Source organism: Micromys minutus (genome assembly GCF_963924665.1).
Source record: "Micromys minutus genome assembly, chromosome: 10".
Lineage (NCBI taxonomy): Eukaryota > Metazoa > Chordata > Mammalia > Rodentia > Muridae > Micromys > Micromys minutus.
Genome location: NC_137979.1, coordinates 25,005,203 through 25,021,991, shown reverse-complemented (window position 1 = coordinate 25,021,991; position 16,789 = coordinate 25,005,203). Strand labels below are relative to the sequence as shown.

At 36.2% G+C, this 16,789-nt stretch overlaps 1 protein-coding gene across 1 annotated transcript in view; it reads left to right on the top strand.

The window, feature by feature from the left end:
* Window positions 1–14,698, top strand: part of LOC308425169 (uncharacterized protein) — a gene marked incomplete at both ends in the record, with an annotated part of 55,268 nt that extends 40,570 nt beyond the window's left edge. Inside the window, 2 exons of the mRNA XM_080922404.1 lie at window positions 12,207–12,291; window positions 13,751–14,698. Of these exons, the coding sequence (XP_080778530.1) occupies window positions 12,207–12,291; window positions 13,751–14,698 (1,033 nt within the window). The remainder of the gene's footprint in view (window positions 1–12,206; window positions 12,292–13,750) is intronic.
* Between the last annotated feature and the right edge of the window lie 2,091 nt (window positions 14,699–16,789).

The following is a 16,789-nucleotide window of genomic DNA, read 5'->3' as shown; positions in this document are numbered from 1 at the left end:
TCCTCATGTGAAAAATAAAGTCTAAAAGACAGAAATATTCAATGGCAATGACATTATGCTTAATAGCTATAGAATGAAATGAAGAGCTCTGCTGAACAGTACAAAGAAATACCACAGTGCAAAAACGTAGCCTACAATATGTAGGTCTTTAAACATATTTAAAAAAACATTCATCTGACACAAAATAATAAAAGTGTATTAAGACAATATGGTGTGGTAAATATCATATGCAACATAGAAGATGGACTGAGTGAGAGCAGAAGTGGTTTAAAGAGGAGCTAAGGAACAAGAGAGTTTATTTTATTTTTTTATATGTATAAAACTTTAATATTTTTTATACTTGATCATTCATTATGTTTATTTTACATATTTATTCTCAATATCAATGCTTAACATAAATTAAAATAAGATATTTTTCATTATAAAAGTAATATTACAAAACAAATTAATTTATAATATTGTCAGTTTTCTGTTCTTTGTTCACACACAGTTCAATAGATTCATTTTTTATTGTTGTATATATTACAATATCCAGTTACCTCTCAGGCTCAGCTCATCCACAACCCACGTTTAACCACTTATTTTCCTAAGGATTCCAAAACATTCTATAAATAGTTCTTTAAATTTCCTTTAGAAAGTGGCTTTCTGTCTCTTGTCATCATGGTAATGGTTTGAATCTAGGTTGTCCATTTGAACTGCTTTTATGAACTAAATTGCAACAGCCATGAAGGTGGCAGTGCCCAGATCCTGATCTTACTGATCAATTTATGGATTTCTATGATTATAAAACTAAGCTCAGGACATACTGATGGTGAATGAAAAACACATGCCTTGCCTACACTCCTGGCAATTGCCATCCAGCCAAGCATCAGATAGATATAAATAAGGTCCATGCCAATATACCTAGTCTCCAGCTCACTTTCCTGAAAAGCATAGGCACTTAGGGGGACCCAGAAAAAGATTTCTAGTTTAATTAGGCTCAGCAACACCACCAAACCAGACCAGAAAATTCAGAGCAACACTTATCTGACATTAGTTTCATTCAAGAACTTTTTTTCTCATTAAATAATATATGGCAGTCCTTCTTTTATTGCCGCTAAGCATATAGTCTTTTAAACTTTATTTTAAAAAACAAAGATAAAAGAATAAAATTTTAAACATTTTTGCATAAATGTATATAAATATATACATATATAAATGTATATATAAATTTTGTCAGTGCTTAGCTTTTTTCTTATTTTTTTAAAGTTTGATACTCTGAATTAAGGTCTTACTAGTTACAATGAGCAAAAAGTACATACAAAACAGGATGTTACCTGGAATTAGTCAAAGTTTTCTTGGTGTGTAAAGATTGAGCATAATGGGCAGAACAAAGCTTGGCCCATCTACCAACCGGACCAGCAGTTCCTAAAGGTTTAAAGACTTGTGAGTAGGAGATCCAGGCAGCAAGGGAGCAGAGAGTTCTCTGCTGGAGTGCACACAGAAAGCTCGCCCCTGCCCTGCACGATACAGGGACCAGGAACACAACATTAGAACATAGTCATGCTCAATCCTTACCCACCAAGAAAACATAAAACATTGACAAATTCCGGGTTGTACCCAGTATTACATGTAATGTCTGCTCATTGTAAAAAAAAAAAAGCACTAAGGTGAGGGGATTATTGTACAATTCTCTTTGGAGTTTTTTTTTATTTTTATTTTTATTTTTTAACAACTTTCTTTTACAGAACAAAGATCAATGTACAGATTTTAAGCATTTTTTGCATAAAATTATACGATACATTTTTGTCAGTACTTTTTTTTTTAAAGGTTTGATAGTGTGATAAAGATCCTACCAGTAACAATGAGCATAAAGTACATGTAAAAGAAGATGAAACGTAGAAATAGTCAAAGTTTTCTTGGTGTGTAAAGATTTTTTTAGCCTTTCTTATAACTGAAAATTCTATAATAAAGCATTAGAAAATAAAGATTGAGCATAATTTTTTTTTTTGTTTTGTTATTTTCTTGAAATTCACACAGTCTGTGAGTTGTTTCTGGGGAAGTCCGAGCCTCTGGGGTTAGCATCCCACTATCAGTGACTGCATATTATGTCTGTTCTTTTGTGACTGGGTTATCTCACTCAGGATGACATTCTCTAGATGCAGCCATTGTCTTAAGAATTTGGTCAAGTCATTGTTTCTGGTGGCTGAGTAGTATTCCATTGTGTAAATGTACCACAATTTTTGTATCCATTCATCTACTGAAGGACATCTGGGTTCTTTCCAGCTTCTGACTATTATAAATAGACTTGCTATGAACATTGTGGTACATGTATCTTTGTTGTGTATTAAAGTGTCTCTGGAGTATATGACCAGAAGTGGAATAGCTGGGTCTTCAGGTAGTACCATATCCAATTTTCTGAGGTATCCCCAGACTGATTTCCAGAGTGTTGTATTAGTTTATAACCCCACCAACAGTGGAGAAGTGTTCCTCTTTCTCTGCAACCTCACCAGCATCTGCTGTCATCTGAGTTTTGGATCTTGGCCAATGTGACTGGTGTGAGGTGGAATCTCAGGGTTGTTTTTATTTGCATTTCCCTGATGGCTAAGGAGTCTAGCACTACATTAGATGCTTCTCAGCCATTCCATATTCCTCAATTGAGAAAGTTTTGTTTAGCTCTGTACCCCATTTTAAATAGAATTGTTTGATTATCTGGTGTCTAGCTTTTTGAGTTCTTTGTATACCTTGGATATTACGCCTCTATCTGATGTGGAGTTGGTAAAGATCTTTTCCTATTCTGTTGGCTGCCATTTTGTTTTCTTGACAATGTATTTAGCCTTACAGAAACTTTGCAATCTCATTAAGTCCCATTTGTTAATATTTGACCTTAGAGCTTGAGCCATTGGTGTTTTGTTAAGAAATTTTTTTCCTGTGCCTATGTGTTCTAAGGTTTTCCCTACTTTATCCTCTAATATTTTCAGTGTATCTGGTTTAATGTGGAGATCTTTGATCCACTTACACTTGAGCTTTGTACAAGGAGATAAGAAAGGGTCTATTTTCATTCTTCTGCATGCTGAGTGCCAGTTGGACGAGCACCATTTGTTGAATAGGCTGTCCTTTTTCTATTGAATGTTTACGGCTCCTTTGTCAAAAATCAGGTGACCATATATGTGAGGGCTCATTTCTGAATCTTCTATTCTATTCCATTGATCCACATGCCTATTTCTGTACCAGTACCATGCAGTTTTCAACACAATTGCCTTGTAATATAGCTTGAGGTCAGGGATAGTGATTCCTGCAGATGTTTTCTTGTTGTTGAGGATAGATTTCACTATTCTAGGTCTCTTGTTGTTCCATATGAAATTGCACATTGATCTTTCCAACTCAATGAAGAATTGGGTTGGAATTTTGATGGGGATGGCATTGAATCTGTAGATTGCTTTTGGTAGGATGGCCATTTTTTGAATGTTGATCCTTCCAATCCATGAGCATGGGAGATCTTTCCATTTTTGAGATCTTCTTTGATTTCCTTCTTTAGAGGTTTGAAGTTCTTGTCATACAGGTTCTTCACTTGCTCAGTTAGAGTCACACCTATATATTTCATAGATTTGTGACTATTGTGTATGGTACCTTTTCCCTAATTTCTTTCTCCACATGTTTGTCCTTTGAGTAGAGGAAGGCTACTGATATGTTTGAATTAATTTTATATCCAGCCACTTTGCTGAACTTGTTTATCAGCTGTAGGAGTTCTCTGGTGGAATTTGTGGGGCCACTTAAGTACACTATCACGTCATCTGCAAAGAGTGATGTTTTTACTTCTTCCTTTCTAATTTGTATCCCTTTGATTTCCTTTTGTTGTCTAATTGCTCCAGCCAGGACTTTCAATACTATGTTGAATAGGTAGGGGGAGAGTAGGCAGCCTTGTCGAGTCTCTGATTTTAGTGGGATTGCTTCAAGTTTCCCACCGTTAAGTATGATGTTGGCTGTTGGTTTGCTGTATATTGCTTTTATTATGTTTAAATATGGGCCTTGGATTCCTGTTCTTTCCAGGACTTTTAACATGAAGGGGTGTTGGATTTTGTCGAATGCTTTCTCAGCGTCTAGTGAGATGACCATGTGATTTTGGTCTTTAAGTTTGTTTATATGGTGGATTACATTGATGGATTTCCTTATGTTAAACCATCCCTGCATCCCAGGGATGAAGCCTACTTGGTCATGATGAATGATGGTTTTGATGTGTTCTTGGATTCGGTTTGCAAGGATTTTGTTGAGTATTTTTGCATCAATGTTCATAAGTGAGATTGGTCTGAAGTTCTCTTTCCTTGTAGGGTCTTTGTGTGGCTTAGGTATAAGGGTTATTGTAGCCTCAAAAAATGAGTTGGGTAGTATTCCATCTGATTCTATCTTTTAAAATAGTTTGGCGAATATTGGTGTTATATCCCCAATAAATGTCTGATAAAATTCTGCACTGAACCCGTCTGGACCTGGGCCTTTTTTGGTTGGGAGGCTTTTGTTGACTTCTTCTATTTCTTTAGGTGTTATAGGGTTATTTAGATGGTTTACTTGGTCCTGATTAAACTTTGGGATCTTGTATCTGTCTAGGAATTCGTCCATTTCCTCCAGATTTTCCAATTTTGTGGAGTATAAGTTTTTGTGGTAGGATCTGATGATTTCTTGAATTTCCTTAGTTTCAGTTGTTATGTCACCACTTTCCTTTCTGATTTTGTTAATTTGGATACTCTCTCTTTGCCCTTTAGTTAGTCTGGCTAGGGGTTTATCAATCTTGTTGATTTTCTCAAAGAACCAACTCTTTGTTTTGTTCATTTTTTCAATGGTTTTTTTTTGTTTCTATTTAGTCTATTTCTGCCCTAATTTTGATTATTTCTTGCCGTCTACTCTTTTTGAGTATATCTGCTTCCTTTTGTTCTAGGGCTTTTAGCTGTGCTGTCAGGTTGCTGATGTGCTCTCTCCAGTTTCTTCTTGGAAGCACTTAGGGCAATGAGTTTTCCTCTCAATACTGCTTTCATTGCAACCCATAGGTTTGAGTATGTTGTGTTATCATTTTCGTTGAATTCTAGAAAGTCCTTAATTTCTTTCTTTATTTCTTCTTTGACCCTGCTATCCTTTAACAGAGCGTTGTTTAGTTTCCATGTGTATGTGGGCATTTTGTTGTCTTTGTTGTTGTTAAAGACCAGCCGTAGACCATGGTGATCTGAGAGGATGCATGGGAGTATTTCAATCTTCTTATATCGATGAAGGCTCGTTCTGTGTCCAATTATGTGGTCAATTTTCGAGAAGGTGCCATGGGGTGGTGAGAAGAAGGTGTATTCTTTTACTTTAGGATAGTATATTCTGTATATATCTATTAATTCTAGTTGGTTCAAAGTCTCTGCTAGTTTTGCAGTGTCCTTGTTTAGTTTCTGTTTCCCTGATCTGTCCATTGGTGAGAGTGGGGTGTTAAAGTCTCCCACTATTATTGTGTGGGGTGAAATGTATTTTTTGAGCTTTAGTAGAGTTTCTTTTATGAATGTGGGTGATTTTTTATTTGGAGCATATTTGTTAAGAATTGAGAGTTTCTCCTGACAGATTTCCCCGGTAATGAGTAAAAAGTGTCCTTCTTTATCTTTTTTGATAACTTTTGGTTGGAAGTTTACTTTATTCGATATTAGAATAGCCACTCCAGCTTGCTTCTTGGAGCTGTTTGCTTGGAAGTTTTTTTCCCACCCTTTTACTCTGAGATAGTGTCTGTCTCTGTCTCTGAGATGAGTTTCCTGTATGCAGCAAAAGGCTGGATTTTGTTTATGTATCCAGTCTGATAGTCTATGTCTCTTTATTGGGGAGTTGAGACCATTTATGTTAATAGATATCAAGGAATAATTGTTTCTGTTTCCTGCCATTTTTGCTTTTTTGGGTTGAGTTGTGTCTGTGTTTTTTTCTTCTTTTAGTTTTCTTGTTTAGGAGTTTTCTTGTTTTTACTAGGCTGTATTTTCCCTTTTTGTATTGGGTTTTCCACCTATAATTCATTGTAGTGCTGGGTTTGTGGTCAGATATTGTGTGAATTTTGATTTGTCTTGAAATATCTTTGTCTCTCCATCAATGGTGATTGATAGTTTTGCTGGGTATAGCAGCTTGGGCTGGCACTTGTGCTCTCTTAAGGAGTGCATGATGTCTGTCCAGGCTCTTCTAGCTTTCATAGTCTCTGTTGAGAAATCGGGTGTGAGTCTGATTGGTCTGCCTTTATATGTTACCTGACATTTTTCCCTTACTGCTTTTAGTATTCTTTCTTTACTTTGGGCACTTGATGTTTTTACTATTATGTGTCGGGAGGTATGTCTTTTCTGGTCCAACCTATTTGGAGTTCTGAAGGCTTCTTTTATGCTCGTGGTCATCGCATTCTTGAGGGTAGGGAAGTTTTCTTCTATGATTTTGTTGAAGATATTTACTGTGCCTCTTAGTTGATACTCTTCTCCCTCTTCTATTCCTATTATCCTTAGGTTCGGTCTTCTCATTGTGTCTTGTATTTCCTGGACATTTTGGGTTAGGAGCTTTTTGTTTTTTGCATCTTCTCTGGCTGTTTTGTCTATGTTTGCAATGTTGTCTTCTGCCCCCGAGATTCTCTCCTCGATTACTTGTAATCTGTTGGAAATGCTTGCTTCTGTGACTCCTGATTTCTTTTTTTGGTGTTCTGACTCTAGGGTTATCTCTTTTAGCGCTTTCTTTATTGTGTCAATTTCTGTTTTAATTTCCCTCTTCCATTCCTTTATTTCTTTGGTTCTGTTTTCATCTTGGTTTTTGAGTTTTTTGAGTTTTTTTCTTGTTTCTTCTTTAAAAGCTTCTGAATCTTTTTGCTTTTCCTCCCTTTCTTGTTTAAGTAACTCTATCAGCGTCTTGAGGCATGATTTCAGGTCTGTGTCTTCTTTCTCTGGAGTGTTTGGAATTCCGATGTTTGCTACTATCGGAGAGCTGGGTTCTGGTGTTGCTAGATTGTCTTGGTTTCCTTGGGATATACTCTTTCTCTTTTTTCTTGCCATTTTGTTGTCAGTGATATGTTCTTGCCTTTCCCTTGTATCTGGTCTGTGTCCCTGGTACACTTTCCGTGTGCACTCCGCAGAGATCTCTCTACTCCCCGGCAGCCCAGGTTCCGGGTGGCAGCTGGGCCAGGCTCCGCTCTGCGTACTGAAGTTGCGTCCGGGTGGGAACAGACGTTCCTAAGATCTGTTCGTGGTCACAGATGCTCAGCCTCTCCGAGCCACCTTTCCAGCTGGCTGTTGGGCCAGGCTCTGCTCTGTGTCCTGAAGTCGTCTCAGGGTGGGTACAGAAGTTCCTAAGATCTGTTCCCAGTCACTGGATCGGGGAGGACAGGGCAGGTCAGGGCAGGGGGTGCCCTTTCCGTGTGCACTCCGCAGAGATCCCTCTGCTCCCCCGCAGCCTAGGTCTCCCACTCACCAGTTGCTCAGCCTGTTCCGATAATTTTCTAATATGTACACTGACTTGATTATAAGGGTTTGTGTCTTGTTGCATTTTATTATGGTGTTTGGTTTATAAGATGCAGGGATGAAGTATTTGTGCATGGAGGGGTGCAAACTAAGTGAAAGAGGAGAAGGTAGTATGATAGAATAAAGCAAAACCAATAAACATCACATAAATTTTAGTAACTAAGTTGGCCACCTATTAGATTTGTAAAGATGATTCATGAAAAGACATTAGCCAGCTTGAGCATAATAATCATGCCTCTGGCAGGCATTTACCCATCTCTCAAATTATTTCTGCCTTGCTAAAGCTATTAGACTGTATTCTTAAAGTTATCTCTCTAGGGCTATTCCCTTATTTCCCTAATTCCTCATCCTGAAACTCATTAACAAGTACAGTTATCAAAGTATTGAAGTCCAGCAATAAAAAGTTCTCTTTGACACACCTAAATAGCATTCCCAGTTAAAATTAAATCCCTAATCCTTATACAATGTTTCCCCCTTGTACCTATATAAACTACATTTTACTATGAGCCATGTGTGTTTCCTCTCCATCAGCATCAGGCCTTTGCATCCAATACAAGTACCACTTAACCCTTTCCCCATTCTTCCCCCTTCTTTGTTCTCTTCTTTTTCATCTTGTTCTCTTTTTGAGCTTTTCACACTCTCATATAATACAGTACTGGAAGATTTAGCTAGAGCAATTAGATCAGTGGTTCTCAGCCTGTAGATCATAAATCATATGGGGATGTCACATATCAAATGTAATCCATATCAAATATTTACATTATATTCATAACATTATAGAAATAAAGTTATGAATCGAAATGTGATAATTTTGTGGTTGTGAGGTCACCATATTATGAGGAGCTCTATTAAAGTATCATTGCAGTAGGAATGGGGAAAACTAATATTAGAGATTTGAGAAATTGAAATAAATGGGTAGAGTCAGCCAGTTGGATGATAGTAGCTCACATCTTTAAACCCAGCATTCAGGAGGCACTGGCTGATATATCTCTGTGAGTTTAAAGCCAGATTCCTCTGCAAGATGAGTTCCAGTACCACAAAGGCTACATAAAGAAACTCCATATCAACAAAACAGAAGAAAACTAACAATATCAATAACAATGGGAGTTAAAATATCTTAATATAATGATTTCCTTCTATACATGAACGATTTTAAAGACTCTGCCGAAAAAGTTTTAGAATGCACATGAATCTTCAATAAAGTGGCAAGATGCAAAGTAATTATATTTTAAAAAATACCTCGTATCCTTCCTATATCCCAACAACATCCATGCTGAAGAAGAATAGCAATAATAAAAATTCACAACTTCCATCGAAAATAATCCAGTGGAAGAAACTTAAACAGTAAACCTTTTTATACCTCTCCTCCAACACTTGCATTTATAGTATATGCTGATTCTTGACATTATGTACACAAATCTAAATATTTTGAGCTAAATTCCATAAATAAAAAAGTATATAAAGCCTTCATCAGTTTGTGTTCAGTTACAACCCTGTATAATATGGTCCATTTCCAACAATTTATCTAAAATTTCCTGATTTCCTATTTGTTTTTTGCAGCTGAATAGAATTGCATGTATGAACCTCATTTTTCTTGTACATTCATCATCTAAGCTGATTTCCTTTCCAGCTATAGTGAATGAAGATACAATGGACATGGGTAATCAAGTCTGGTGGTTTGAAAGAAAATGGCCTCATAGGCTCACAGGTAGTGTCATTACTAGGAGGTATGCATTTTTGGAGCAGATGTCAGCTTCTGAGAGGAAGTGTGTCACTGTGGATGGGTTTTGAGGTATAAAAAGCTTAAAACAGGACTAGTGGCTCGCAGTCTTTTCTGGTTACTTGAGGATTTAGACATAGAACTCTCAGCTCTATCCTGAGCACCTTGTCTTCGGGCATCCTAATATGTGTCCCACATGACAATAGTGGACTAAACCTCTGAAACTGCAAGCCAGCCCCAATTAAATGCTTTCATTGATAACAGTTGCCACAGTCATGATGTTTCTTCACAGCAATAGAAACACTAAGAAAAAATTATGTCTAAATTAGTATATTGATTACTTTAGGTACATGCCAATGAATGTATGGCTTGGTCCTGGAGAAGATTTTTACATTTGGGTAACTCTTCATACTAGTTTAAATTGTAGCTTCATTAATTTGCAGTCCTACCAACTGAGAATGAACCTTGAACCTAAAAAGTAACCTATATTTGATGTCAGGCATTTTCTGGAATAGTGGGTCATGAAGGGGGAGAGATGAAAATCAGGGAAAGGGCATTAACTAAGTAGGGAAAAAGGTTATGCAGAGAGAGAAGAAGGAGAGATAGTCATACTTAAAATACATATGATATATTATATACACATTTGATATGATATATATTAGTGTGGGGGGAGAATGCTCTTTTCAAAAACTATAGACTTCCTAACAAAATTCTCAATGCCTAAAATAAGAAACCTCCCTTCTAAATGTTAGTCTGCTGTGTCCAAGAGCCTCACAAGAAAGGGATGCTATTTTCCTTACTCATGGTTATCTTAAAATTAAAGGTAAGATTTGTTGCTAAAGATAACAAAGATAACACATATTTAAGACACATGACCACTATTGACCGTGACCACTTTTGTTTCTCATGTCAACCAAAACATAGCAATAAGATGCATCATTCTTTGGAGTAAGTAAAACCAATTAGAAAGTAAAACATGTTTGTGGTATATAACCAGAAGGGGTAGTACAGTATCCAAAGTCCTGGATAAATCCTTAGATCCTACTATTTCCACAGGCAATGTCATTTAATTATCTTTAAGGACTCAACAAATGTAGGTCCAATAAGGATAAAGATTCCCTTGGGTTGAAAGCTTTGCACCTACGGCCTCATGGTCAATAGTGAGCTTATACAACATGGAATTATAAAGTCCTATTTTACCTATAAGAAGATAGTTTGGATAATGGCGGTAATAGGTACAATTAATGTTTTTATAAGGAGGTAAGAGGACAAAATGAGTGAACAGACATGGAAACCTAGACTGAGTTTCTATTGACTTGAGGAACTTTTAAACATACCATCTGCTTGCCATATTCTAGCCCTTTTCACATACTGGCACACATAGGAAGTTGAATAATAAAGTTTAAAGTTTTCAAGTAGTCTGTATATCTTTCCCAAGTTGTTTTGCAATTAGTCAGTCATATAGAATTGACTGTCCTCAGAAGCCTTCCAGGGTATGAGGCTTTATATGGTTTTATCTGCTTAAATACTACTGTTGGATGGGCTGGAGAGATGGAGCAACAGTCAAAGGCTAGGCTCACAACAAAAATTAGAAAAACTTGTGTAATTTTTTTTCTTATGTGAGACACTTTAATTAACAATCAGAATAATGCCTAAAAAGTGGAATGGTTTGGTAGACAAACTCCTTCATTTTTCACCTAACATATTGTGCTCCAGTCAAGCAAAAGAATGTTCAATACCTGAAGGGACATGGATTATGCAGCTTTCTGTATATTTGTCTTCCTTTTGCTACTTATTTCTTTATTTTATCAGTTATTCTCTTTAAATTATGGTTTTCGAAAGGATAGGAAGGAGTGATCAGTGACTATAATAAGTCTAGATTAGATATTCCTGAGGTAAATTGGTTCTAGAAAGGTCCCGGGTAAATACTATATCATTAATGAGTTATAGAGTATAAAGACTCCCCTGGGATGTAGGGCCCATAAGGGCCAGCAATAGCAGCAGGAGAATATGAGTCAGGATGATGCAGATAGGTAATAAGCACAAAAGATGCCAGATTCTGCTCATGCAAATAAAATGAAGGTGAACAGGATCATGAACCAGAAACTGTGACTCAGTCCTGGTGGGCTTTTACAATCAGGAAAATAAGCATGCATCTTGTTGAGAATTCATATGAATCTACAATGTGATGTGGGACACTTTTCCAGGTATGATAACATTCTTTTATTTCTCTGTGTCCAAGACTTTACCACATTGTGCAAATATTTATCTCATGGTCATCATGTAACTAAGTACATATTGACCTGTCTATTACAATTATTTATTGTATTTTTTTCTCTCAATACTCTACCATTTCAACACAAGAGTGTCCCTAAGAGATGTAGTTTATTGATGTAGTTTACTATAATTTCACCTGTGTGATCTTCCCAAAGTCTGTACAATGTCCACCACAATTTGCTGATTCATTTTATGTATAAAAGTACCCAAATTTTTATAATACTGGTATTATTGTATGTGATTGTGCCTAAGAGAGTGACATTAATATCATCAGGTATTTTTGCAAATGTACAATGAAAACTATTCATTCAAACTCTTTGAACCTACTTAATTCACAATAATTTTCAGTTGTGCCAAATCTTAGAGGGAAGCATGTCCCTTGTGATTTTTATGTGCAGCTTCATTTGTGAACTGTGAGCTTACCATGTAAAGAAGACATGAAGTTCTTGGGTCCATAAGAGGTAACAGTTAAAGGTGATATTTCTGTAATCTGATGTTTACACACATGCATAAATAACATGAAGTTTCTATTAATTTACAGGAGAAGCAATAATGGGGCATGGTGATACTTGCTCATCATTCCAATGAAAGTTTTGGATGCATAGAGCATCTTTTTAAATTTTGCATGATATTTTTCTAGATGATAGCCTCTCGTTTGTGCTAATTTCTGGTGCACAATGTGTAAGTGTGCAAACTTTAAATTTAGCTGAATTAAACTCTGTAAATCTGTCAAGGAGCAAGCAGTCAGACTTAGTTGTAGCATTTCTAAGACAATTTCTAAAATCTCTTGATATTTTACCTGTATTGGCTTTGAGACAGGTAATAGATTTATTATCCAGTGTTGTTCATAATCACTGTATGGGGGAAGACAAGAAGTGTACATGTGTCTAGGATACAAACTATATCATAAATAGTGCTAACCCTGGTTGGAGCTACAGAATTACTTTAAACAAGAAAACATAATGAATGTATATGTGACCTTTCCTACCTATAGTTTACAATTGATGCTAAGATAGATAAAATGTTTGATCAAAATATTATGTCCATGTGATATGTTTAGGATGCTAGGGAAACTGACTGAATGTCTCACTTAGTACAGAGATACAGATTAAACTTGGTTGACTATGTAATAAGCAGTATGTTTAGCATATGAAGATGGTCAGATGAAAGAGAAACATGGGGAAGGAAGTAATAGGCAAGAGAAGTAGAAATTGTAAAATATGGAATAGGAAAAGATTTACCCCAGCATTAAATGATCAGAGAAAAGCATGTGAGAACATATGGTGGTATAACATTGGCAAATGTGAGATAAGGAAACAGCATTTATGTCACTGTAATGAGCTTTGTCCTTACTCTCAGAGCAACAATAATAATCTGAAAAAATCAATCAGAAACAATGTGTAGGACTTCATCTGTTAGAATACAACAATGTAATTGAAGCATATTGAAGAAGAGATGTGTCAGGAGACATGAAGGCATGGACGTGAGCTGAGCCTGCTTCTGTATTCCAGTAAGATATGATGTGGTTTTCATAGATCAATATAAGCTCACATAAAGATTGATAGAGTCAGAGAAGATTGGAAGAGAGTCTCTGAATAACACATACAGCAGTTCTATGTAAGAAAAAAAATGAATGGATAGAAATCCGCATAGCTTTGACTCAAAACTCAGTTTTTTATTATACTACAGCAGACTGGAAAGGCGGGAGACTAAGGAACACTTTATAGACAATAAAGTGAACACATGAATTTCACTTGGGGATTTTGAGCTTCTGATGACTGTCACAGATGCAATGGAAAAAACATACTTAGTTAACAGTGGAACAGAAATCTGTATGTTATAGAAAAATGGGTGTCTGAGTTTAAAATATTAATTCAATGCACTGGAGTGTGGAACTGTCCCCAAATTTATGTAAAATACGGTGAGAAAGGTCATATAAATTCTTTAAGAACAATAATATACAAAGTAACATAGAACAAATTACAAATAAACAAACTAGATGCCCAGAATGGGCAGGAATAGGGTAGAAAACCATTCATCCATTTTGTTTCTTGGGAGAAATAGCAGATATCTGTCAATGAAAGAATGGGAGATAGAAACCAGTTAAAGACAAGTTGAAAAAAAACAAATAATGTTTGTAAGGATTACAGCTACTTGAAACTTGAGATTATAATCACAATAATGATTGTCATATTAGTTGATTTAGAATATATAACTTAGATATATGTTTGATTTGTTTTGAATTTTAAGGGACATTATTTTGTCATTGTGATACTAGAGAAGAAGAATGATAATGAACAACCAAACAGTCATCATCCAGTTTTTACTTCTGGGCCTGCCCATTCCCCCAGATTACCAGCATCTGCTCTATATCCTGTTCCTGGTCATGTACCTAACCACTGTCCTGGGAAACCTCATCATCATCATCCTCATTCTTTTAGATACTCATCTTCACACACCCATGTACTTGTTTCTCAGCAACTTGTCCCTCACTGATCTTTCCTTCTCCTCTGTCACAATGCCCAAAATGCTGCAGAACATGCAGAGCCAGGACACATCAATAACCTATGTGTGTTGTCTGACACAAATGTACTTTTTAATGGTTTTTGGAGATATGGAGAGCTTTCTACTTGTGGTCATGGCCTATGATCGCTATGTGGCCATCTGCTTCCCTCTGCATTACACCAGCATCATGAGTCCCAAGTTCTGTGTGTGTCTGGTGCTGCTGTCCTGGGTGTTTACCATGCTGTATTCTATGTTGCATACTCTACTCTTGGCTAGATTATCATTCTGTAAGGACAATGTAATCCACAACTTTTTCTGTGACATATCCGCCCTGCTCAAGTTGGCATGTTCTGATATCTATATAAATGAACTTATGATATTTATTTTGGGAGGGCTTGTCATTGTCATCCCATTCTTACTCATTGTTGTGTCCTATGTACAAATTGTCTTCTCCATTCTAAAGATTTCACCTACTAGGGTTATCCACAAGATCTTCTCCACTTGTGGCTCCCATTTATCTGTGGTGTCACTGTTTTATGGAACAATTATTGGTCTGTACTTATGTCCATCAGCTAATAACTCTACTGTGAAAGAGACTGTTATGGCCCTGATGTACACAGCAGTGACTCCCATGCTGAATCCCTTCATTTACAGCCTGAGAAACAGAGACATGAAAGAGGCCCTGATCAGAGTCCTTTGCAAGAAGAAAATCTCTTTATAATGATAACACAAGGAATTTTTTCCTACAAATTTATTTTAAAAAACAGAGATATATGTAGAGACTATTAAAATCATTTTAGCATAAATATATATGAATATATTATTGTCAGTACTTGATTTTTTAAAGGTTTGATAGTATGCATTGAATTATTACTATTTATCAAGATCTTAAAGTATATGTAAAAATGTAATATGGAAATAGTCAAAGTTTTCTTGGTGTGTAAAGATTAAACATAATGATTTATAGGCATTTATGTGAATCTGTGAGACCTCACATATGAAACAGGATATTCAAGTAAGTAATTTCACCACTACTCAGGGATGTCTGTAAGCAGAAGTGTACATGTATATTACATCTTTATTCTCTGTGAAATAAAATACAGATTCACCAAAATATAAAAGCAGAATGAGTTATTTACTGGCCCTTCCATGTTCTTATGGTTGTTTATTGTGAGAAAGCATACTTTGCTTTTTTTTATATTTACCTTTTTACTGTTTATTATTATTATTATTTCCATTTATTCACTTATTTATTGTTTTTAATGTACTTATTTTAAAACTTTAAAGCTCTCCCCTACCTCTTGACCCTTCACAGAGTCTCACCCTTTCTCCTCTGAGCAGATTAGGGCCATCTGATTATCCTAGCACCCTGGCATATCACCTCTCTCCATGGTTAGAAAATCTTCTCCTGCTGAGGCCTGATGGGGAAGGGTTTCCACAGATAGTCTATAGTTCTAGGGATAGCCCCTGCTCCACATGCTTGGTGACCCACATGGAGACTCATCTTCACACTTAATCCATAGGTGCCAGAGTTCATGTTGCACCTTTTGTATAATTTTGGTTGGTGATTATTCCTTGGTAGCTCCCAATGGTCCAGGTTAGTTTACTCTTGGTCTTCCTGTGGAGTCCCTATCTTATAAAGGACTCTTGTTCCTTTCCCTAACTCTTCCATAGGATTTCCTGAGAGCCATCCAATATTTGGCTGTTGGTCTCTTTATCTGTTTTAGTCAGCTTCTGGATCAAACCTCTGAGAGCAGTTATTATAGGCTCCTGTCTGGATGTCCCACATAGGAACTGGCATCCTTTGAGATAGTCAAAGCTTCATGCTGTGGAGTGCAAATCTCTGATTACACGTAGAAGTATGGACAAGAAGTCAGGGAAATAAATTTTAACAGACAGTAGGTTTATTTAATTGATATTGCAGCCAGAACTCTGATTATTTGATCCTAGTCTTAGGTAAGAACACATAAGCTTCTGTGTCTAGGTTCAATTTTGGAACCAATATTTGGGGTAGGTGACATGTTGGGAATATCTTAAGGAAGTAGGATCTTGACCAGTGTTTTTAGCCTTCCTATTCCTGTAACATTAATATAATTCATCATGCTGTGCTAATCCCTAACCATGACATCATTTTGTTATTATTTCATAACTGAGGTTTTGCTGCTGTTATAAATTATAATGTACAATGTACAAAATATCTAAACATGCAGAATATGTAATATCTGACCCCCAAAAGGATTATGACACACAGGGTAAGAATCACTGGCCTAAATTGCTATTTTTAAACAAAAATATTTCTCAAATACTTTCTACAAATGTACATTGGTCATGACCTTACTTGTTCTTTTTCATTGATAAAAGAGCTTATTAGAAATATACATGAAAGCATGTTATCTTCAGATTTATATAAAAATTGGGCTTAGTGTTACCAATGAAGCACCTCTAGCTGGACAAATTTCTATCATTCAATGACACACTAAGCACTTGGGGAACTGCACAAAGATAGAATCATGTATTTTAAAAGTACACAGGCTTGTATTTCCAGTATTATAAACTGGAATGATGTCCCATGCCTAGAGGTATCCTTTGCTCAGTCACAAAGAGTCAATTTATAATCAAGTACATTTCTCAAGTAAGAGTGTTGTGCCATGACTGTAATCCCCCACCTGAGAGTCTTATATATTATAACTGCCATGGTTTAGAGGACAGCCTATGCTACATAGTTGTGTGTAGGCCAGCTGAGTGTATTGGTTTGAGTGCACTGTGAGACAAATTAAATGACGTATGTGTGTATAATACCTGTGTGTTATGT